This window comes from Nesoenas mayeri, assembly GCF_963082525.1.
Source record: "Nesoenas mayeri genome assembly, chromosome: 3".
NCBI classification, from domain to species: Eukaryota; Metazoa; Chordata; class Aves; order Columbiformes; family Columbidae; genus Nesoenas; species Nesoenas mayeri.
In genome coordinates, this window is record NC_137544.1 from 48,154,697 (window position 1) to 48,179,178 (window position 24,482).

General features: G+C 45.7%; 1 protein-coding gene across 1 annotated transcript; it reads left to right on the forward strand.

Moving 5' to 3' along the window:
* Positions 1–12,171: 12,171 nt before the first annotated feature.
* On the forward strand, positions 12,172–13,164 carry GPR6 (G protein-coupled receptor 6; the record flags this gene model as incomplete). The annotated part of the gene is made up of 1 exon (XM_080342921.1): positions 12,172–13,164. The coding sequence occupies one exon, from the start codon at positions 12,172–12,174 to the stop codon at positions 13,162–13,164; it is 993 nt and encodes a 330-aa protein (XP_080199047.1).
* Positions 13,165–24,482: the final 11,318 nt, after the last annotated feature.

The following is a 24,482-nucleotide window of genomic DNA, read 5'->3' on the forward strand; positions in this document are numbered from 1 at the left end:
GATGGGGAGTCCTCCAGCCTCCACCTGATGGGTTCCCGCTCCCAGCTATAGCTCTGCCGCAAGGTTGGACCCCGTTGCCATAGGGCTGTGTTGCTGCATTTATTTTGGCTGGTCGGTTAGCTTTTGGGTTTACAGTGAAAATCAGAATCTTGAAGTCATTTTGAAGCTCATGTGCAGGATTGACTTCTCATAGGGATCTTCTTGAAGAGTCGGACTTGCTCATTTTCCTTTTCTCTGTGTGTGTGTGCATGCATATAAATAAGGCCTAATAATATCATTAAATTGATTCTTCCTGTTGCTACGGGAACACAGACTTACTACTGCATCTAGCATGTGCAGCAGAGGTAGGTGACAAGGCTGAGACTGGAGCAGATCTTTGGGCTTCTCTTCTAACACATTTTCTTTTTCAAAGCAGACTGAGGCAAAATCGGATCAGAGTGCCTGAAGCACAGAGGTGCAAATCGGGACCTGGCGATCTTTGCCCAACTTGCAAACGAACCAGTCTTCACACCTAATATTAACAAGCCCCACCTGGCATGCTGGGCTGTACCTGGGGCTGGTTCCCAAGGAGATGAGCAGCAGGCTGACAGGGTGGCAGAAGCAGGCAACACAAAGCATCTGCCCTTTCAACACCTCTCAGGGTGGGGGAGGAAAAAACCCCGTCCCCAAAACCCATCCAAGGAGAAGAGGCTTGTAGGTCAACTAAGGATCCCAAAGCCACACTCCTCCACAACAGGCAGGGCTTGCTCCTGGACTATCGGTGCTCTCAAATTCGTGTCCCCATGTTGGATGGCCAACATGCACACTACTGTCCCCCACTGAAAGGCACTATTTTGGAGGCATCATGGTCCAAAAGCGCTGGTAGTGAGGAGTCCTCTGCCCTGTCCACCACCACCAGCCCCCATGCTGAGGGGCTGGCAGGTCTCACAGCAGCAACCTCAGCTTCCTCCTGCCCTGTTTAAGGCACTGAGAGTGGTATTTACCCATAACTTCACCAGCAGGGCCATACAGCTGTCTCCCTGTGACACAGGTTACAGCCCTCTTGCTGAGATGGGCAGGTCACCTCAGGGACGTTTTCTTCCTTTCCATAGTCACAGCAGAATTACAAGTCCTCTAACAGGAAGGACCTGTTTTCCTTTCTTTTGGTTTCTAGTCCAAACCCAAGCATAGTGCAGCTCACATCCAGCAAGCAGCCCCCTGCCCCAGACAGGCAGACTGAGCTGGAGCCGGTGACACTGACCATCAGTGTGTCAGCTGCTGGTTGTGGGGTATCTGTGGGGACAGCTTTGTCTGGAAGCATGTTGAGAAGGTATTAGACAATGTGCTTGGAAGAGGGTTGGGGTTTTAACATTCTTTATCACTTGCTTTTCAAAATCATATTTCATCACATAAGGTCTAATACTTCCTTTACAATCTTTTTACAATCTTACTGAAGATTGTAAAGGCTCTGACACAGAGCCTTGCCTTGCAAGCACTGCAACAGCATGCTTCAAAGGGTAACCAACAGCTTGAATGCAGAACTAATGTGAATGAAACAATATTGTGGACAGAAGAGCAGCTCTGCCAGATTTCTGCTTGACTTACACTGGGGCGGAGTTGCTGGCAGGGTGTGAGCTGGCCAAGACCGTTTCATCCCATTCAAAATGATGAAGGCACGCAGGACATGGAGATGGAGGAACTTGAACATATTGTTACTTCCAGGCAATTAGATAATCATCAAATAAGCAGTTATCTGCTCATAAACCTCACAAAATGCAGTTAACCCCTGAATCAGTATCAGGCCAATGAAGTGTGACACATTTCAGCTCTGGCTCCTGCCTTGTTTCGGTTTGATTTGCTTTTTTTTTATATTTTCATAGTGCTTTGGATGAGGAGGTTGGCTGAGATCCCCTGGTTGAGGGATTGTACCTGAGCAGGTACATTTCAGTTACAGTTAAAGGCCAGGCAAGCCCAGGAAGTCTCCCTGGAGAGTGAAGCCCTGTCTAGGAAAGCTGTGACTCAAAGGAAGAGTTGGCAGTTGACATGGATAACCACTCTTGCATTTAAGTTTTGGACTGGAAATTGCTTTGTTAAAATGGAAATTAGTAATAATTTTGAAGGTACGGGATAAGCCAGGCTCTGAGGAGTGTAGAGGGATGGGTAGGATTAAGTTGGATGGGTGTGGGTGTCTGCATTGGAGCTGAGGGTCCTTCCAGCTCTTGAGTTGCTTCCCACCTTTCTGCAGGGCTCTGCACTTCTGCATTAGGGCAATGGTCTTCAGACCTCATTTGTTGAGGCTTGAGCTGCTTGCTGGAAAAGGATATAGCAGGTTTTTTTCCTCCAAAATAGTCTTAAGGAATTATTTTTCCCTACTGCACTGCTGGCTTATTATTATTATTATTATTATTATTATTATTATTATTATTATTATTATTATTATCAAGGTACTTTTCCACCTTCCTCTCAAGTATCTAAGATATTGGTTAGCTGTATCCTCTGAGGTGACATAGCAAAGACTTTTCCTTTTCTTCCTTTTCTTCCTTTTCTTCCTTTTCACTCCCAAATGTGGTCCTGACCAGCAGCTCCAGGCTGGCGTAGCCTCATACCTGATTGTAAGGAAGGATGTGGTTTGCATACTGTGTTCGTCTTCCTTTGTCAATCCCCTGCCATTACAAGGGACCAAAGGTGTGAGAAGCTTGTGGAGACCACCACCACTTGCCTTTGCTGAGGGCTGAGCTCCTCAGGCTGACCACAGGGTGCAGCACACAGGGAAGTTCAGACTGCTGGCTTGTCTTCTTGCTCCTTACAACACCAGTAATCTCTGTGTTGGCTCTGAGCTTTACCAGTCACGTTGGTGGTTGGTTGGTTGGTTAGTGCTCGTTGTGGGTTTTTTGTTTTATTTTGTTTTTAATAATTTTCTAGTTTTTTTGATACTGGATGATCTAGAAAAAAAGGAATAATTACTAAGAGACATCAGTGAAGATAAGAACCTTTGGTTCCCTCCGCCCCCACGTTATACTACTTGCCACGACTGGACAGCGAATCAGATTTTGACCCCTATGCCTTGTTAACACCACATCATGCAAATCTCTAACATCGCAGTGTCAGACAGTACCAAGTCACAGGCTTTGGAGAAACCCAAGTGTGTTTTTCTGCATAGAGGTGTTTATCCCATCAAAGGGGAGGTCTAATCTCATCACAGAGGGAAAGAAAAAGTTGTATAATGTGATCTGTGCTCTGAGGAGCTGTGCTAACCACGTTAGTTAGGTTTGCAGCACGTAATACTTCGCTGACAGAGCTACCTGTGTATCTTGCTTTAGCCAGGATGGCTTCTCCCCAACAAAACACATTGTGGGGGTGTTTGGAGCTTTTTACAACATTTCTGGAACTGAATGTGCAAGAGCACCCACAGAATGATCTGAATGATGTCCAGGTGGCATCAATATTTCCACCATTAAACTCATGCTCCCAGCCATTGCATTACACTTTGGAAAACGAGCCATTTTGAAGCCCTAAATATACGTCTCAGTGGTTGATATTGCATTCTGTTTGCACAACGTAAATGTCAACAGAGCCCAACGAGGGCTACCTAAGCAACAGCTAATTTTGAGGTCAGTGATTAACTCTTCTTTGTCAGAATGTAATTTACCATCAAATTATCTCTAGCTGAATATAGCACTTTCTGGATTAAAAAAAGGCCTTCTGGCTATTTTTAGACACAGAAAGCCATTATTATTGGTGGCAAGTGATGTTTGCTGCATTTTCTCCTCGTTGAAATACTGATGTTGGTGAGGGGAGCAGTCTCTTAGGGATGCTGCCCCCCTACTCTGGGATTCCGAAGAAGAGGCACCGAAGGCTGAGCTCAGCCACTGCACGCTGCCGCTGTGTTTGTGACCACAGCAGGGACCAGTCGATTATTTTTTTTTTATGGCACATATACACACTTCCTTGATTAGATAAAAAGTGGATGCTACCGATTAGCACATACATCAACAGCTTAGCCAAGTATCGATGCTCGACTTGCATTTTGCTCCTTCCTCCCCTCCCCAGAGCACTTCGCTACTGTCAACTCTTCAAAGTCCCTCATTTTTTGTGAACTACTAGCTAGTGACTCAAAGCATAATTTTCGGCTTAAAGCTCTCCGTATTCCGACACCATGTTTCAAACCCATTCTACTATCACATAGGGCTTTTCAGAAATAATAGTGATAACTGATGCCTGATATTAAAAGGTCATTGTAGCGGCCACCTCAGGAAATGGGCCCCTCCACAGGGATAGAGAGAGGAAGCAATCATCCTTCTGCCTGGAAAACTACCGATTTATGATCTAGATCATCATGAGCATTTGTTTGGGAGGTCCAGAGTGATGGATATTACACCATTGGGCCCTGCCCCTGCACTTGCTGCTGCCGAGCCGAGTGTGTGGGGACAGGAGGAGGCAAAGACCATGGCCTTGGCTTGCTGCTGGCACCTGAGCATGTCTCTGCCCATGGATTTTTCCCAGCCTTTCCTGCTGCCTTGGGAAACACAACCATCCTGGCCCCTATGCTCTGCCCTATAAGCACACTGTCATGCTAACAACTTTGACCTTGCCGCCTTTACCTTTGGTTGACTTTTATATTAAAGCTGACACCACCAGCTGAAAACAAAAAACGTTTTCTGAGAATTTACAATTCTGCTTTGCTGCCGCAGCTAAATAATCTTCAATTTGTTTCTTGCTGGCAGGGACCCAGGCTGTTGAGTAATAACAGACTTGTTTTGAAGTTGCTTTAGTTTGTTCTCTTAGAAGAAATGGCTTTGCTAAGTGTTGCCAAGCTGACATGCAGAGGAATATGAAACCACATTCATATCTGGAAGACAAAATATGTAAAGCACTAACCATTATAATAATCAGGGTATATATGTGTGTTTATATATAGATATATATACCCAGCATATATGTATATATCTATACCTAGCATTCCCACGGGTGGTCGGGGAGCTTGCTTTCATCCTGCTACTGAAGGTGCAGCTTTCCTCTCTGCAGTAGCTCTTCACCCACTTCCTCACCACTAACAAACAAGATCCTGCCTTTTTTTTCTGTGTCTTTTTAGAGCACAATCTTCTCTGGTGTCTAGGATTTCTTATAGTTCAGTGAGCCAAGCCCATCCAGTGTTTCTTGGCTACCACCTTGTAATTAAGGGGTAGTTGAGCCCTGAAGGAGATGGCCTATGGAGAGGCGACAAGCTCCATCGCTGGAGGATTTTAAGGGCAAAATGGAAACCCATCTGTTGGGATAGCTTAAGTATAGCTGATTTTGTAGTGAGGCTGTGTGGAGATGGACCAGAGCAACCACGAGAAAGCAAGCCTGACTATGTGACTATGGTCTCATAATGTGGGTAAAGATGGGGATTTTGGTCCTGTCTCAAAGGGGATGTTTCTGTATTATGTACAGTGGCCGCTTAATGTCGTACAGTTCTTGGCCCAAATTTTTGGCCTGGTGTGTAGTTAATTCATTTCCATGGGAGACATGCAATAGGGGAATCAGACCTCCTCCTCTCTTTCTACAGGGACTTTAGTCACTAAGCGAGTATATAGAAGTCCACAAACATCCTTTCTTAGCTTTAAAATAAATGGACAAATAAGCCCCGCTCGAGGCTCTAAAAACAAGGACATGGCTACCAGTTTTGGGGAGAGAGTTCTAGTGCAGAACCTTCTCGGTCAGTGGTGCAGCTCTGCCCCCCTGAGCATCCCTCTGGCCAGCCCCACAGATGTCAAGGCTGAGCTTATTCCTTTTCCATTTGGATCCTATTCTGAGCCCTACCTGCTCAAGGGGTCCTCAGCATTGGGATTCTTGGCTTAGAAATAGATCTTTTTTTTCTATTTTGTGTGAAGCACGTACCTTATTGTAGTTCCAAAAGTGCCTTATAAGAAGTGGCCCGCAGAGTTGGTTCTGTGCTGCAGGCAGGAAAATTGCTGGTGGGTAACAATGGGGCCGTCTTCTTGCAATTTCTGAGAGCAATTTCAGACAGGAAGATGGGCATAGTGCTTTTTCCACAATGTAATTTATTTTTAGCTTGCATTCTAGTATCCAGAAAAATTGTTCTCAAACTCGCTATTAACTTTAATGAAAAAAAATAAATCTACATCCTCCTGCGTAGTAACTAATCAGCAGCTTATAGGATCACATGGAACAATACAAACACTTCAGTGAAATAAATTTGCAGCTTCTTTTTAGAAAGCTGCAAAAAGACATTGGTTCGGTAAACTCAGAACTTCCTCACTTGGGTGTACAGAAAAGCCCTTGCACAATTTAAAGGCTAGTTTGATGCCATTTAAAAACTTGAGCAAAAAGGTTCTGGAAAAGTTTAAAAGAATTAAAACAATAAAAGATCCTGTTCCATTGTACTTGATGACACATCTAATGATGAATGACCTTTGCTGCTGCTGCTTTCTTTCCATAAACAGAGCAAGCAGGCAAGGAAGGGAAAGTTGCAAAATATGTGTATTTTACTTCAGTATATTAATCGCTAATCTCTTGAAGTAAACAGAGTGGACCAGAGGCTATCTTTTTTAATAAAGGTAAGCAATGACCATGCCTTTCATAACGAACTCTGTACAAACCCATGCACAGCTCTTTCAGTATCCAAGTGTTGCTGGCAAATGTTATTCCTTCGGCAGTTCAGCCAGGTCCTCTGCCTTTCCCTGGCTGGCTGATGGAAGTGGGCTGCCAGATGTGGAGATTGCTAAGCACATCTGTAGATCACTCTCCTAGTCACTACATTCCTACCAAAAGATAATATGAAAGCTCAAGCACTTTAAAAAAATACAAATTTTTCTGGGTGGTGAGCACTAAGAGGTGCCTTCCAGGGGAGAGTCACTGCCTGACTAAGCTTAGGAGGTCAAAGCTGCATGAAAAACCCATGCTGTCTGAAATGGGAGTGGTAGGAGGAGAAGGTATCATAGTCTGGGACCATGCCAGCAGCAGCCACAGGCAGAAACAGCAGCTGCCAAAACTGGTGGGATGGGGCAGGGAGAGGGGAGGCTGGGGGGATCCTGCCCCAGGAAGGACAAGGGGTGGAAGAGAGCTCTTGCTTGGTGGGTTAGCAGAGGTAGGAAAGAGTGAACGGACACATTTTATATTTCAGTGTTTGCCCTCTGTCCAAGATAGAAGAGTGAGTGAATGTGCGAGCTTTCAGCTCGTGTATGGCTCAGAGAAGATAACACATAGGGAAGAGTCAGGTTGGCTTGGGAACTTGCGGGGCTCCATAAAGAGTCCGTTGGGAAGAATCCATAAGAAAGAAACATGTCCTTTCTCCTTTCCATCAGTCCTACCTAGATCCAAACCTGTCATTTTAACTCTTAGGTCACTCTGTGACAAAGTGTCTTCAGTTGGAGACTACCTTGTAGAAGACTATTTAAGAGATTCATATTTTGTTTTCCTGGAAATTTCAATGGGGACCTATGATACTCCCATGAATCTACTGCTGACACAGTTTGACTCCTCTCTTTATTTAGCTTTAAATTGTTGCAAAGCCCATTGAGATCCATAAGTGAAAGCTATGCTTCTGTCTAGTTTTCTGTACATATCCCCATTTACATTCTCTTCTCACTGAAAAAGTAATGCATGATAGTTCAAACTCTGCAGGTTTTAACCTAAGGTTCAGTCTGAATTCATCCCTGACAATAAGTATTTGTTACACTATTTAAAGCAGATTTTCACCCGCTTATGTGAAGCTTGTCCCTGTACTTTCTACTAGCAATCCAGAGACTACATAACACGTAGCACTGCTTTCCAAAGCACCCATAAAATCAATTGTAGAAATGCAGCTTTGTGAACGCAAAAGAGTAAACCAGGATTTTAATCCCAAGCATGTGCTAGTAAAAGCATGATGGTTGTGTTCATGTTTTTATGCAGTCCCATGTAGCCTTCCTGTGCAAGTAAAATAGATCTTACAGACATGCAGGATGTTTTCTGGATATTTTCTGGACCGTATTTGCATGAGGGACAGAGCAGCCCAGCAGCTGAAGACTCATCAGAGGGGACTGATGGCACCATAAAAGCTCCATCAAGAATCACAGTCACAGATCACGTGGGAAACACAATGTGTGGCAGAGAAACGGGACTGCTTAGGCTGCAATTGAAATTTTAAACAATGCCTGAACTCCTCGAGGTTCATTTCTTCAGTAGGTTTTGCAATACAGCATGTTTGCAGGTGGGCACCTGTCTAAATGTGAAGTATCAGCTGGGGGGTGTGATTAACAAGGGCCTAGTCATCAGTGACACCAGGTGACAGGGCTGAGTTCACCAAGTCAGGAAAATTATAAACTTGAAGAGGTGCCTAAATGGATTGCTAAGTGTTTAAAACATCTTTTCATACCAGCTGCATAGAAATCTCTGAAATGTCAGCACTGGTTAGCTCACCATCTGTGTTATCCCCCTCTCTCTTCCTCTCCTCTCCTCTCCCCTTTATTTTAAGGCTTCTTTATGTTGCCAGAAGAAAAATGACTCTTGAATATTTTCAGCCTGTTATTGGAAAGATAAATTTTGAAGTGCTTTTCTTCGGTTCCAACTCATGCTATGTAAAGCACATTTAATAATACTTAACATTTATTCAGCCTACTTATTAATCATTAAAGAATGTCAGCTATCAAAATAATCCATAGTTAATCAAAATTAAGTAATCGCATATTAAAATTACACCACAATATTGCTCAGCCTTCAGAACAGATGGAGAAGTCAAGCAGAGAGTTTTTAGATCGTTTATTTCAGCAACTTTTTAATTTTGTTGCTGTTTAATGTTCAGAAATTTGCTAAGATAATTACTGAGTTATATCATACACTGTGCTTAGGTATGCACTGCTGAAACATTAGCTTTTTATTTTTATATTCTCCCGTGAGACCCGCAGATCCAGCCTCAGCTAGGAAGCCAGGATGAAAACATCTTGATGGCAGTGCAGGAGGTCTGGCCAAAGTCCTCTCTCCGCTGCTCCCTATGGTGCTGTGGTAAATGAGTGTAGTTGCCAGATGCCAGCTTTATCTACCCTTTGAATCCTCTTTTTCCCACAACCAGGGAAAATCAAGAGCAATCCAGATGGCTCACCTTTTATTGGAATGACGGATGCAAGAAGCTGTACTAAGAACATAAAAGGCCTTTAACGATGGGTCTGGAAATACAAACACTTCCCAAGGGGGTGTAACCATTTTAATAAGCGTGGAGCTGGTCACCAATCCTGACGACTGGTACTTGGCAACGTGAGGGAGAGGATGGAGGTGCAGAGCACTGCTCACTGAGCACAGTGAGCAGGAACCTGACACAGACTGCAAGAGCATCCTCCTCTTGAAAGGGTAAAAGTCCAGGGACATGCAGGGACTATGGAGCCGGAAGAACCCAGAAAACAGCTGACAGCAAGGAACAAATTCAAGCCGGACACATGCATCTCTCTTTCTGAGACATGCTGCAGTGCTTGAACAATTATTTCTGCTTGTAATTCAAATTTATAAATTGCATCTCAAGAAATAACTACTATGTAGATGCTCACATTAGTACTACAGCAATCAGCTTGTTCTAATGACTGAGTGAAATATGTGATAAGAGGTATGGGATATGAGACTGGACTGGCTCATAGGTTACAATCTCTCTCTCTGTCTTACCCTGAGATACTAGTGCTCTCATGAGGTTTCACCACACATGAAAGGACTTGTGACTTGATAGCATGGTCTTCGTGGTTTTCAGTTAACTAAAAAGCATTTGCAGACAAAGAGGTTTAAAATTACATACATCCAGAATATGAAAAGTGTACACTGCTTTATGATATTAATATATATACTATTATAGAAAAGATCTGCCATATACTTGTTTCCCAGAAGTAATGGGTTCTTCAAAGATGTGACAAATTACCCACAATCAGGACTTCCCACACCATGTTTCATTACTGAAAAGCAGATACATCACATGTTTCTCTCTATACTTTTCAGATGCCACAAAAATGCTGCAGATCTTAGTGTTTCCTTGTGGAGCACAGCTGGTTCATATTTGTAAACCTGACTTGCTAAGTTTCAGTAGCACAAATTTTAATCCATTTTTAATTTTATTTGGAGTAATTTATTCTGTCACAGCCACTTCAATATTGGAATAAGCCACCTCTGTTTAGTGGCTACACTGGAGGATTTCCTCTGGGCAAGTACAAAATTTTAGTTTACCCTGGATTTTACCTTGCCTTCTTTCACTTTCCTCTGTAGCATCCATTTCCACACTGGGATTCTTGTGGTCTCAGTCCTCACCTTAATCCAAGCTAATGTTTACCATACCCAATTCATTCTCTACTTGGCGAATGGAATATGATAATACTGTATTTTCTGAACTATAGTGGAGACACGTGTCCAAGTGCTCGAGCCATGTACACTTTCCAACACTTCTCACATTTTCTTACAACTGGTTTTGCTGCAGCTATAGAAGCTGTTGTAGGCATAGGGGGACACACAGAAGCAGGACACCACGCAGGACAAGCGGTTGTGGGCAAAAGTTGCAGTGGAGGAAAGTCCAACTAGATAAAAGGGAAAAAATCTTTACGGTGAGGGTGAAGCACAGGCAGAGGTTGCCCAGAGGGGCTGCACAATCTCCTTCCTTGGAGGTGTTCAAACCTGACTGAACGAGACCCTGCGAAAAACCTTTGCACAGTTGACACTGCCCGTGCTCTGAGCAGGCGGTGGGACCAGAGAGATGCCCCAGACCTGACCTCCACGGGTCCCTTCCAAACTAAGCTATTTCGAGATGTGTGTTCCAGAAATCCTAGGAAGTCGTGGCTTTGGTTGTTTACAGAGACACAAAGTGTCCACAGCTTGTCTTGATAATAGTGTTAGCTGGCAGGACGCGGATGGGGATGGATGTAATGAATGCTGACACTCTAATTCCCTTTGAATGTGCCCACCTTGTACCGTGGCACAGCCTGCGTGCCTTCTTCATTTGGACTGTCCAAGGCAGTAAACACATTTTCTTCTAATGAATTTTTCAAAATTGTGTATAAATTGTTTACATGCTGTTCCCAGAACCAAGCGGTCATTGTATTTCCGCATTCTTTTGATCAGCAAGTACGGAACAAACACACTCTCCCAGACTGGTGAGGGCAGGGAGGGCACGTTTTGGCTTGTCCCCTGAGTGCTAGGAAAGCCACTTTGCTGCAAACCACCTGCTGCCCATGTTTATTTGATACGGGGTTTGGTAGCGATTGGCACAAGACAGTTATCCTTTGCTTCATGAATTAATGTGCTTTAGAGAGGAAATGTATAGGAAGTAAATTCATTGTGAGGTGCAAAGGGTGAGATGAAGAGACAGATGGTGTTTTTTATGCCCAGGCAACTGGGCTCCTCTGGTTTGACCTTATAATTTTGGGGGACCTCAGGAAACAGTGCAGATGCTCTTGCTGGTAAACAGACTGTTAACCCTAGAGTAAATATTGTTCGGAGGAGATAAAGGTGAAGCAGGCTTTTCCACACCAATTTCTAGTTTTATTTTGAAACCGTTAACACTCGGTAGCGTAGAAGCCTCCCCGCTGGGTTCACAGCCACCACAGCAAGCGCTGTATGAACACCAAACTTGCCACCTTCTCCCCAGAAACGCGCTGCGGCTGCTGCTCCAGGCGGGAAAACCCATTGCAAAGCGGGGGAAAAGCAGCAGCGGGACCGGAGCGAGGGGCGGACGAGGCTCCCCTGCGAGCAGCCGCAAGCGGCCTTCGCTCCCTCCTTCGTGCCCCCGAGCAAACCCTCCGGCTGCGGGGCCGCGCTGCGCCCCGGGCTTGCCCCGCAGCGGAGCGGGGAGCGCTGCCCGCTGCTGACCCTCTCTCCTCAGCGCCACGGAGCGACCCGGTGGGGCCGCCCGCCGCGCCATCAGCCCCTGTCCGCCCCGCTCCCGCCGCTGACGTCAGCGCCGCGCGGCACGGCCCGCCCCCCCGGGGCAGCGAGCGGGGCGGCGGGGAGGGGCGGGGCGGTGGGGCGGGGCGGGGCGGCGGGGAGGGGAGGGGCGGGGCCCGGGGGGCGGCCGGACCGGCGGGAAACTTCTCCCGGTTCAGCACCACAGACAGGGCGGGCGCGGCGCCGCCGCCCGGCATGCGCGCCCCGCCGCCCCGCCGCTCCGCTGCCCCTTCGTCCCGCCGTCCCCGCGTCCCGCCGCCTCGCCGCCACACCGACCCGCTTCAGCGCCTCAGCCGGGCGGCGATGGAAACGGCGGCGGCGCTGAACGAGAGCGGAGCGGCCGCCCCCGGGCTGGCGGCCGGCGGGGGCAGCGGCAACACCTCGCTGGAGCTGTCGTCGCGGCCCCCCGCACCCGCCGCCCTCAACCCCTGGGACGTGATGCTCTGCGTCTCAGGCACCGCCATCGCCTGCGAGAACGCCTTGGTGGTGGCCATCATCTGCTACTCGCCCACCCTGCGCAGCCCCATGTTCGTGCTGGTCGGCAGCCTGGCCACGGCTGACCTCCTGGCCGGCCTCGGCCTCATCCTCAACTTCGTTTTCCAGTACGTGATCCAGTCCGAGACGGTCAGCCTGCTGACGGTGGGCTTCCTCGTCGCCTCCTTCACCGCCTCCGTGAGTAGCTTGCTGGCCATCACGGTCGATCGCTACCTCTCCCTCTACAATGCCCTCACCTACTACTCGGAGAGGACAGTGCTCTGCATCCACACCATGCTGGCGGGTGCTTGGGGGGTCTCCCTCTGCCTGGGGCTGCTCCCCGTCCTGGGCTGGAACTGCCTTCACGACCGTGCTGCCTGCAGCGTTGTCAGACCCTTGACCAAGAGCAACGTGACGCTGTTGTCCGCCTCTTTCTTTCTCATTTTCCTCATCATGCTCCATCTCTACATTGAGATCTGCAAGATCGTTTGCAGGCATGCCCACCAGATAGCTCTCCAGCAGCACTTTCTGACTGCTTCCCACTATGTCGCCACCAAAAAGGGAGTCTCTACCCTTGCTATAATCCTCGGGACTTTTGGAGCCAGCTGGCTGCCTTTTGCCATCTACTGTGTAGTGGGGGATCCCGACTACCCTTCCGTGTACACATACGCGACGCTTCTACCCGCTACCTACAACTCCATGATCAACCCCATCATTTACGCCTACAGAAACCATGAAATCCAGAGGTCCATGTGGGTGCTCTTCTGTGGCTGCTTTCAGGCTAAAGTGTCCTTTCGCTCCCGGTCCCCCAGTGACGTCTGAGTGACTTTTCTCTCTGTTGTACCCACACCAAGGGACAATCTACTCAGTGAACTCTTACAGTGCCTGTTCTAAACTTCAAACTACGTCACGAGGTCATTGGAAACATGCTTAAGTATTAGCACTTTATACATGTTTGTAACTCTGACAGTTGTTCGGTATATGGAGTTTTGGGTTCCATGAAAAAAAAAAAAGTGGTTGTATATAAACTTGCACATCACATTTGTAAAGTGAAGACATTCCGATACCGCTTAATCATAGCACCTTATTTCTAGCTGCTGACCTGCCAAAACAGTGTTGCCTTTCTGAAAGGCAGAGAGAAAGAAAGTTGTGTTTGTGTTGTATTTGTGTGTGTGTGTGTGTTGGGGAGAGTGGGGGCTGTATGTATGTATGTGTGTATCTATATTTTGCTGCACAATATTGATAAATTATAACATTTTGTATACAAATAAAAACATGTAAGATGTAGTATGACTTGGTGTGTTTAGATGCTTTTAGAAATAAGACAGCTGGCAAATTTGCCAGTTGAGCAAAGTCCTTTTGTTTACTTTTGAAAGCTCCCTGTGTAATTCTGCCTAAAGAGATCATCATTCACTATGGAGATGAAATACTGCACCAAGAAAGGCACCTTCCTGCTTGCTTGTTTGTTTGTTCTCTTCTTTACTCTGGCAAAGGGAGAGTAAGGAAGAGCACAAACTCCTTTGTATTCTCCAGCAACCAAAGAAACAAAAAGCCCAGTCAAACAGGCTGCTAATTAGAGTTATTCTCTGGGTTTTCAGTAGCTTTCATCGTTAAGTTGTAAGGTAGCCCTTTATGATAATGCTCCATTTAAAAGTTATCAAACTGTGGGGAAAAAATTGGACTTCAAGCTGGACTCTTTTGTTCATCTTTTAGTCTAATGCTGAAGGGGAAAAAAAAGAAAAAAGTCACATCATCTTCTTTCCTAAAAGCCTGTACAACGCCACAATAAATTGACTTCCCTTATCATCTGCAGTTCTGAGGGAAACCTGAATTGTTTCTCCCCCTCGTTTTTTTGGACTGCATGCTGTTGAAAAAGCTTTTTAGTGCATATCTGCTGTCTGCCTGTCTTGGAGCAGTATACAGTTTTCTGATAATCCCATGACTTGGTGGCTTCAAAGAACCCATCAGAGGTCAATGTTGTTTAGAGCTTAGAAACCTTCACTCAGGTTTAAATTCACGGGCAACTGATTTATTTAAAGCAATAATTATGATTATGCTATAGTTTACCACTATCATTTCAATTTGTATTTAAGGGCTGAAACAGATTATTTTTGTGTGCATGGTACCATATAAAAAGTTTGGACTAATGTGTTTCCCAGCTTATGACTGAGCAATGCATTGAGCATTTACCTGCTGGAGCAGCTGGGGCCACAAGGATCCAAGAAACCCCAGCGAGGCTGTGAATTTGTAGTTTTGTACTTAAGTGAGTGCAAGTGTTGTGAAATCCAGTATTATTTCACGGATAATGCAAAGATAATTCACTAAAAACCAAACCAAACCAAACCAAAACACAACACCACCAAACCCATATTCCACATTCCACTAGCCCCATTATTTCTATTAATTCTAATAATCATAAATATGACATTTCAATTGATTAATACATTCAGGGATGCAGTTCATCGGAGTACTGTTGTTACAGATATTACAGATATGATTTAAACCAGATCTTTTGACAGTTCAAAACACTAACTCCGAAGTTGCTAGTCCCTCTCTTAAGCCCTCATCTCATATTCTACATCTAAGCTAGTAAGTAAAAGAGGGCAAGGCCTGCCCTCTAGCCCTGCAGCCAAGTGGCACAGAGCATGCCTAAGCTCTTTTCCCCCTGCAAAGCCAGGGACCAAACTGCTGGCTGGAGCATCCTGGGCCGGCTCTAGTGACCTATGTAGACTCAGCCAAAGATGCTACATCACCCACAGTAGGAACTGCTGAGAGCGAAGACCAGCGAGTGCCTCAAACTGGTGAAATACAGCAAAACGTTTTTAGTAAAACTGGAAAATTTGCCATTTGCTAGGCTTTTGTCTCATAAAACCTTGTCATTCTTGTGCAGACTGCAGTGAAACCATGGGGCAGGGCTGCCATCGGTTCCCTTACTGAGTGTTTCCCACAGGCAGCACTCCACACCTGGATTCAGGTCCTCAAATCCCGACGCTGAACCTGCACCCAGGTGTGAGATGCTGAGCAGGATCTGAGCAGGCTCCTGGGACCCTTGTGCAGGCTATGAAGACCAGTATTGGCTCCAAAAGCCCCCAGGAGAAATTTCTTATGGGTACTTTTAGACCCTGAAGTTAGGGAGATGGAATCTGCTAGAGACCACCTCTGATGCCACCTGCCTCCATCAGCTCTGTCAGGAACTGGGCATCAGGGATTTTCACCATCAAGCGGTGGCAACCTGTGTAAAAGTTAGATGTAGAAAACATAGATGGATAAAATCCTGCTTCAGTAATAAACCACTTAATCCAGGAGTGAAAAGGTCTTAGGTGAGCTACTTTTCCATTTTTAGCCCAATATATTATTTGCTTTGTTTCATTTGTCTGCCATATGAAGGCATTTTCAGTTTAACACTTTCCCCAGTGACCTACTGTATCACAAAATAAAGAACTCCTTCTGTTAGAAGTGCAACACTTCTGAAGTATTTACCCAAGCATTCTTCCCCTCTTCTAGGAAGCAAATTTTGGTCACAGTGATCTTAGCCTTTCTTTTTGACAATACAAATGTGTTTTATTTTTTCTACACACAACGTTCAGAAAGCTTTTGCTGATTCATAAATTCTTGGAAACACTAAGGCAAAAAGAGGAGAGAGCATTTCAGCGCTTTTTGGTTAGCCATGAGAGTGGAGTTGATGGGAATGCACTTGCAGTAAAATATGGCCTTTCACTTTGAAAGAGAGTCCTGATCTGCAGGGATACCTGAGCAAAATAACATAAAGCAGGCCACAAAAATTCTTATCTCTCCAAATAACATGTCGGTTTAGAAAAAGAAAAGCTGTAATTACTGATGGAGGAAGTCCAGGAAGGTGTATAGCATGGTGCTTGTATTTTCTTTGCTGATTTTTTTTGTCAAAACAGCAGATATTTACATGAGAAAACGGTGTTACATTTGCAGTCTCTGGACTCACAAGCTCCTCCTGTTGTCAGACAATGGCACTTTTACCTTGGTCATGAAATGATTTGCGGAAGACAAAAATTCTTGGAGCCTCCATTGCCAGTTGCTGGGTAGGACACGGTCATGACCCCCCTGCAGCCCTGATGGGGAGCCAGCCTGGGGACCAAACATGTCCTGTGTCTGATCTTCTATTTCCAAAAGTCAAGGGGCAACTCCGCCTGCACAGAGACTGCAGAACTGCAACAGAAATTGCCATCACCACCAGTGAGCGTGGATCTCTCCTTGTGCCTGTGGGCCCGTGTGCTCCACGGTTTCTACGTTTTCACATCAATAGTGCAGGCTGTGAGGGGAGAAAACACACACTGAGCTAGGTGCAAGGATCAGACCCAGTGTTTGGTAATGATATATTATATGCTGCCTTTACTGAAAATGAAAACGAGATTTCCTGCTTTATCACCCTTAAAAATTCTTTGGCTTATTCTGAATAATAGTCATGTCAGTCTTGGTCTAAAGAGCTCCCAGCTTGCTCCCATTGAAACCAGCAATGCTCTATTGCACATCAGCCAAGATAATGACAGTATCTCATTATAAAAAATTACCATTTTGAGGCAGGAAGTCCTTGGCCTCAGCTCCAATTTTCATTAGAAACTAATGGTTTATTACTAACCTTGAAAATCTTACAGGACTTGCAGTGTCTCTAAAGACCAGATCCCGTCATTTAGGCTTGCATGAAGTACCTCTCTCTGTGATTAGCCCAGTCCTTTGGGTGGGAGCAATTACAGAATGAAGAGCACAGCCCTGGTGAGGACAGGTTGTTCAGGAGATGGGCCAAAAGCCCCTCACAGTGCCTGATTTTCTGTGGGGCTTCTGCTGAAATCAGCGATGTAATGGTAGAAACAAGACTGACTCTGCAGGCTGCTTTGTATGAGTCACTGTATATTAAAAAGCCAGCTGGATTCAAAATCACAGGTCAAACAAAACCTCTTTATTTAGCTAAGCAAACAAAAGGACAAAACACTTTTAAACCTGAAAAGTGAGCCTGTACATATTTTTATCAATGTAATGATCCACAGGCACTAAGTAACACCAGTAAAGCACTAGAAGTTCTAATCTCTATTCTGCTGCTCTCATTTTAAAGGAATATGTTTTTTTTTTTAATGAGGTAAAAATAATTTCTGATAGTGCAGCTGCTCCTAGGCTCTTTGGCTGGCTTTTGTTGTTGTTGTTGTTGTTGTGGTAGTCATTTAAAAAGCAAAAAAAAATGCCAAGGGGGAAAACAAAACCCCATGTTTTCTCCTTCTTGGTTCTTCATGATGGAGACCTGCGACTCGGAGTGCAAGGAGTGACCGAGTGGGTGCAGTTCAGCTGTGCACAGAGGGTGAGCACATCTGAAGCTGCTGGGTTTGCTTCTTGGGGGGCACTCCGAGTTGTGAGATGTCTCCCCATTGCCTGGTCCCCATTGAGTGAACTCCTCCCAGAGACCTGCAGCAGCGGGAGGCTCAGGGAGCAGCTCCTGAACTGCTGCGTTCTGCCCAAGAGTGCCACAAAAAACTCCCCTGGGTAGAAAACAAGCACACATTTCGCTGCCCTCTTGATGTTTGAGCACTTTTCTCTGAATATAGAAAGCTCTCCCAGGGAAAACATCCCCCAAGGGGGAGTTTCATTTACTGAGGGCAGTAACGTGGCGTGGAAATAATCCAGCTGCTGCCAGGGCGCCTGGAGAGCTGTAAGTGCTGGCTCAGAGCTGATGGGGGATGTGGCAACCGGTTCGGTGGGGGCAGGTCTGCTTGTGCCAGCTCTGTTCTTTGCAAAGAAGTGACAGAAGGCAGCGGAAGGTGAAGCAATGGTGTGGTCTCTTTGCAGGGTCCACAAAGACTGAGAAGGGTTTTTTTGCAGCAGGTTCCCATCCTTTTTATTTTTGTTTCATTCTAGTTTGTTGGCACCATATTACACATCATGGGAGAGAAAGAGAAGGAGAAGAGATGACGGTACTAAGGTCTGCATTAGGTGAAGAGTGCAGTGTTTCAAAGTATCATGCACAACATGGAAAAAGATGCTCTGCCAGGTACCTCAGACACATCAGCTGAATACTGAATGCTCAGCCCTTCCAGCAATGCGTTGGTGCTGCACATGAAAAAAGAGACCGAAAACATTTCTTCATTGCAGTGTTATTTGAATTATTAAATCATCAATCCTAGGCACTCTCAAGTGGATAACTGCTAGTGCAGGCAGGTCCCCTGGGCTGCCCAACCTACCTCACCACCTTGTGGAGGAATAAAACGTGGTCAAGATACACCTTTCACCCTGCCTTTGGGCACAATTAAGCTTCTAGCTGCAAGCCCAGGCTTGGCCATCACCTACAAGACCACATGCGTCTTCTATCCCCTGTTGCCCTCTGTGCCCCTGACATGAGGTGCTGGGGCAGAGCATCTTTGGCCTATCCCTTGCACCTTCCCCATGCAAGCAGAGGGCTTCCCAGCAGCTGTCCCTATGGCACAGGCTTCCTCTCCACCCAGGCAGAACCAGAGCACAGTCCCTGCACTTGAACACTGCCAGTCTTGGTTAGTCCATGCTCCTCACTGTTTGTGTTGAAGAAAATACATATTCATTTGTTTTCAGACAAAGGAACCTGTGTTTCTACCACACTTATTTGGGTCCTTCACTATATCGTGTTAACATTTGTTGATTTTCCCTTGTCTTTCCATGTGCTTTATGTCACCCACACAGCTGGACTGCTGCACTGCTGTGTTACCCAATGTGATCTCTGTTTCGTGTCTTCACGTCTGCAGAAAGCTGCTCCTTGTTCCATGTATTTCAGTTCCTGGAGCATCTCCTGAAGGTGCTGTATCCTAGAGTGGTGTGAGACGATGCAAGCTTGCTCTCGATCTCACTCACAGCTGGGCATGGAGTCAGAACCTGACTAATGAGTAGAATATCGAGGAAAATACCTGTCAGTGTTTGGCAGCACTTTGGTTCCTAGCTTTTACCTGTTGCCAGTGCCCACAGGCATTATAGGACATGTTGAGGGGAAATCGCAGATCTGAATAACAGTTAATGAAACTTTTTTCCAAGTCAAGTTTTAGCTCTCTGCACATGTATTTCTATGTAAATAGGAATTACAGTTCTATAATATAAAAAAAAATAAAGAAACAATACTGTGTGAATTGAGCTCTTGAATTCCGAGTTTCTATCTGCCTCTCCAGCATCACTCAGAAAGAAGTGAAGTTAGTGTGTAAAATTCTTATGATGGCAGATTTTTAAAGACATGTCAACAATCAAAAGTGAGAATTAGATGTCTAGGATCAGAATTAGGAAAGGCTTTAAGCACCCGTATTCCTAAATATGGGCCCCTAGGTGATCTTGCTTACTGACTAGAACTACAAGTGCCAGATCAATTGGCTGTTTTACATTTTTCTCCTCAGAGCCCTCATAGCCAGGCAGCAGCACCTGCACAGGCTGCTTTGCTTTTTCACAGCCCAAGCAGCCTGGAAGCTGCTCCTCCCCACCCAGCAAAACTCGGCGGGAGTTCAGGAGCTCTGTGTCCTTACACCTGTATTTCCCACGTGGCTCTGTTTGGTTGCACAGAAACACCATGTGAGATAAGAACAATCCAGGTGTTTTCTGTCTGCACTGGCCAGTATTTCCACAGGCTTAAATTCTGTCCAGCAGAGTGGTGGGCTGAGCCCAGGATATTGGCAAAGAGGGCTTTTTTTATGCAATGGAGGTTTATCAGCACTGTTGGAAAGACATGTTTGTCTAGCACAGGGTGTTTTGGTTCAATGATGTGGGGACGGCAGGGACAGACTGGCTCGGATGCTTCAGGCACAGGGGCTGAATAGGGTCAGGAGGAGACAAATCGTCTCTGAGGGAAGGGAAGAAATTCTCAGCTGGGGTAATATTTTCATGCTTTTTTTCCTGCTGCTCAGTGTCTAGCTCCTGGCTGGTTTAAAACAAAGTTGTTTTTTCCTGGAAAGGAGTCTCCAAGCAGCCTCCTTGTGTGGCTGCTTCTGTTTGTAGCTTAATTTGAAAGAACAAGATTTTTCAGGACAGGTTTGGAAAAAAAAAATTAAAATTAGCTTGAACCTTGTGTTTTTCTTGAGATAAGGTTTATTTTGCATAGATCAGTACTCATTTTCTCACTGGCAGGATGATGGCATGCAGATTAATATTTACTTTTAAAACTGAGGCAGAAGTAGAGGCTCTGGAAACATTCCCCAAGATCTAGATTGTTTGAATAAAGGTTGAGTCTTCTATAAAATATAATTAGATCTAGGTTGCATTTGGAATGACTGAAATTTTTTAATCATCACTTCCAGTGACACGTTATCCTTTGCATCATGGTGAGATGATGTGATTGTATACCTGCGGGCAGATATAATTTGTCACTTCTAGTTGCTGCTGCTTTTTATAGAAAGACATGCATCTAGGTAATGCTAAGGTATTGTCCAAAGAAGTTTATTCTGTCAGAAATTAGATACATCAGTAAATACGCGGTCTCTGCTCCTTTCAAATATCAGTCTCTGATTTTTGATACAGAGCTAATTTTTCTTAATCAACAGGAAGTTAGATTTTCCTAAAGCATTTATGATTTTTCCAAATGGTGTATCCTGTTTTATACATAGTTGTGCAGTGGCAAATAAGAAAAAATGGGAGACAAATAAATCAAGGGCTCCACCTTTCTGCACACTTGCTGTTCTATAAATGGCTCAAAGAAAATAATCAGGTTGATTGAATCACGCTGTCAAAATAAACACATCAGAAAGCCCTTTGCAGGGAGGGTTTGGGGATGAGGCGTGATCTGTGCACTAAGCATAAATCCAAGGCTCTGAGCAGCTTCTCAACTTGACGCAGCTGAAGATGGACTCCTTTCTCCCAGGGATCTGAGCTGCTCCATGGCAGTCAAAGACCATCATGTGAGAGAGGGGTGTTTGCAGAGCAATCAGTTGTATGAGTCCTCACTCGTAACTCTGGAATAGTGAGCCCTAAGAGTAGTCAGACACTGCCTATTCGTGAATGAGAACAACTAATTGCGTTGTTTTCATTTGAAATGAAATTGGAGATATTATCATACTTTGTTGTAGTTGCTGTGCTGTCAGACAGCGTCAGTGCCACAGGAGACGCATTTGCAGGAGATAAAGACTCTGTGAAGCACCACAACTCTCCCAGACCTGTTTAGGTGAATACCCCGGCTGCTGGCTTGTTTGCTGAAACCCACCGCCACGTCAGCAGTAGGCAGCACTTATAATGCCAACCAGAACATCTGCAATTTTCCTCTTTCATGAGATATTTTTGGAAGTTAGGGAAGGCTCTGACTCTGTCTTCATCATCATTAAAACTGGGACCTTTATCTGACCATAGGATGTCCATAATATTGGTCAGATTTAGAAAAGCTTCCTAATAATACTCTTCCAACAGCCATGCTTGCTCTGAATGAGCCCTTGTTACTTTATCTGAGCAGGCAGAAACAAGCTGAATGTGTCTGATACTTCACTTGACAATGTCAGTCCAGCTTCTCTATTGTGCAGGCAGCAGAACTGGTTTTCTGCCCAATCAGTTACTTATCCTGCCTGCCTGCCAAGCTACATGGCTGCGTTGCTACCTCTCCAGCGATTACTCTCTCCATTTCATTCCTGCCACAAACTGAGGAGTGTGTTGGTGGCACTCAGTGCTGTGGGTGCTTCTCATGAAGCACTGGGCAAAGCAAAACATGGTGTCCTATCCCACTCTGTAGAGCATCCCTACATAGTAACAGGCAAAAGCTGGACACCTGCATGAAAGCTTGTGCTTTGTTACCCTCTTCTGCAGGGCAGAAAATGATGATGTCAGAAAAAGAGGCAGCAGTGAAACTTGCTTAGGAGCTACCAAAGAACATCAGAAAAGTAATTTTGCTCCTCGAACAAGGGGTTTGCCTACAAAATGCAGACAGAATGCATGTCTTCTGTTCTCACTTTCGAAACACTCATATGTGTCACTGTTTCTCTCACTGCTTGCCCTAACATCCCCATTTGCCTTCATTTCTGCCCCAGAAGTCGCCTTTCCTTCTCTCTTCCCTGAAGGCACTGTGAAAATGTTGAGTCTCCTGCTCCTGGCATGATCTGCCTTTCTTCAAACACATTTCCATTTTCCTTTCAGGCAGCGCTATAGCTTCTCTCAGAGGGGTTTCACACATGGAGTCAAGTGGACATCACCTCAGAGAGGACTGCTCCCCCTAACACTTCTCCACCACTTCTACTCTTGTTACACTTGGGGAAACCATAACCGAGAGGGATCTGTGGGCCTAGCCAACAAAGATGCAAACAAAAATGCCTGGCTCTATCAGATCTGCAGCTTGCTTCCTCTTCTAGTGCTCCCCAGGAGGATCTGTAAGCTGGTGGAGTTTATTCTCTCTCTTTCGAAATCCACCTACCACCAAAGGTGAAAAGATGCAACAGGAGTGATACTTTGCAGGATACTCAGCGTGTTATATCCCTGAGGTTTTCAGAGCAAGCACTGAAGGCTTAGCCCACCGCACCATTACGTGATGATTTGTGGACAGGATAATTGTAAAGGCCACGTGGTACTGCTGGGCTACCTGAAGAGCATCTTCAAGCCTACCCTTTGGGGTGTGATAGGCAGTACAGCGCCCCATGGATCATTTTTTCCAGGTGTCAGGGTAGGAGTAGAACAGATTAATGTGGGTTAATCCCACAGGTCAAATCCCACTTACAGAGCACAGCCAATATGCAGGTACATTCAAATTCATCTAAAAAACACACCATGAGCTGCTTTTGCATGTATCAGAGAGGTCAGTCACAGAATCATAGAATCACAGAATGGTTGGGTTTGGAAGGGACCTCTGGAGATCATCTGGTTCAACCCACCTGCTAAAGCAGGTTCACCTAGAGCAGATCACGCAGGAATGTGTCCAGGCAGGTTTTGAATGTCTCCAGAGAAGGAGACCCCACAACCTCTCTGGGCAGCCTGTTCCAGTGCTCTGGCACCCTCCAAGTAAACAAGTTTCTCCTCATATTCAGATGGAACCTCCTGTGCCTCAGTCTGTGCCTGCTGCTCCACATCCTATCATTGGGCACCACTAAAAAGAATCCAGTCCCATCGTCTTCACACTACCCTTGAGATATTTATAAGCATAACTAAGGTCCCCTCTCAGCCTTCTCCAGGCTGAACAGACCCAGCTTTCTCAGTCTTTCCTCATAAGAAAGATGCTCCAGACCCCTGAGCATCTTCATAGCCCACTGCTGGACTCCCTCCAGCAATTCCTTGTCCTTCTTGAACTGCGGAGCCCAAAACAGGACACAGTACTCCAGATGTGGCCTCTTTGGTGAAAGTAAATGCTCTCCCACTGTGGCGGAGCTTCTGCTGACAGCTCCCGTGGACACAGAAGCCCAGCCACCCAGCTGTGGGCAGGAGGCAGAGGGGAGGGGGCAAACCAGGCAAGACAGAGAGGGCAACACAACACAGGGGAGCTTTGGCAGCCAGCTCTGCCACAAGCCCTCAGGGAAGTGGGTGTCTTGTCTCTCCCACTCAGGTCATACAAACCCCAAGTCTGGGGCAGGTGGTGCTGGGCCCCCTGGTATCCCCCTCCCCACCCTGCCTCGCTACCTCTCAGAGAGGCTTCAGTCATGGTCTGTAATTTGCTGGGTTTCTTAATCAGAAAGTGAGACTGAGAATTCCATGTTTATGTCCTTGAATCTATCAGCCACTAGCAATAAGAGTATCTTTTTAACAATCTAAGAAGCTGGCTTTTACATAATCTTGCATTTGCTCCATTCCCAAATGCCTTAATATGATGTCTACAGCTCTCTCTGTCCTGGTATTACCTCTCTTTGCTTCCACATAGAAGGGAAGTTGCTGTTCCTGCTTCTTAAGATTACTCTCAAGTGACCTCCCTTTAAAATTTATAACCCTATATAAATCCATAGCAACGATCTCTCGGCTGTTCCAGCACTTTGGGCTATCGATCGGCTGCTATGTGCTCACTGTGCTTTGGTTAACTGGGTCTGTCACCCTCACTCACCCCAAGCAAAGGAGAGAGAAGAACTATTGCTTGGTGCATTTTCCCATCAAGCTGAACTTCTCATGAGCTGCTTGCACACTTCATCCATCACAAAGATGTTGCCCGTCTTTCTGCAAGCTCCTTTATGCTGTGACCCAATAGTGGTGGTTTCTAACATTTGAAAATGTTCCTTTGTAGAGAG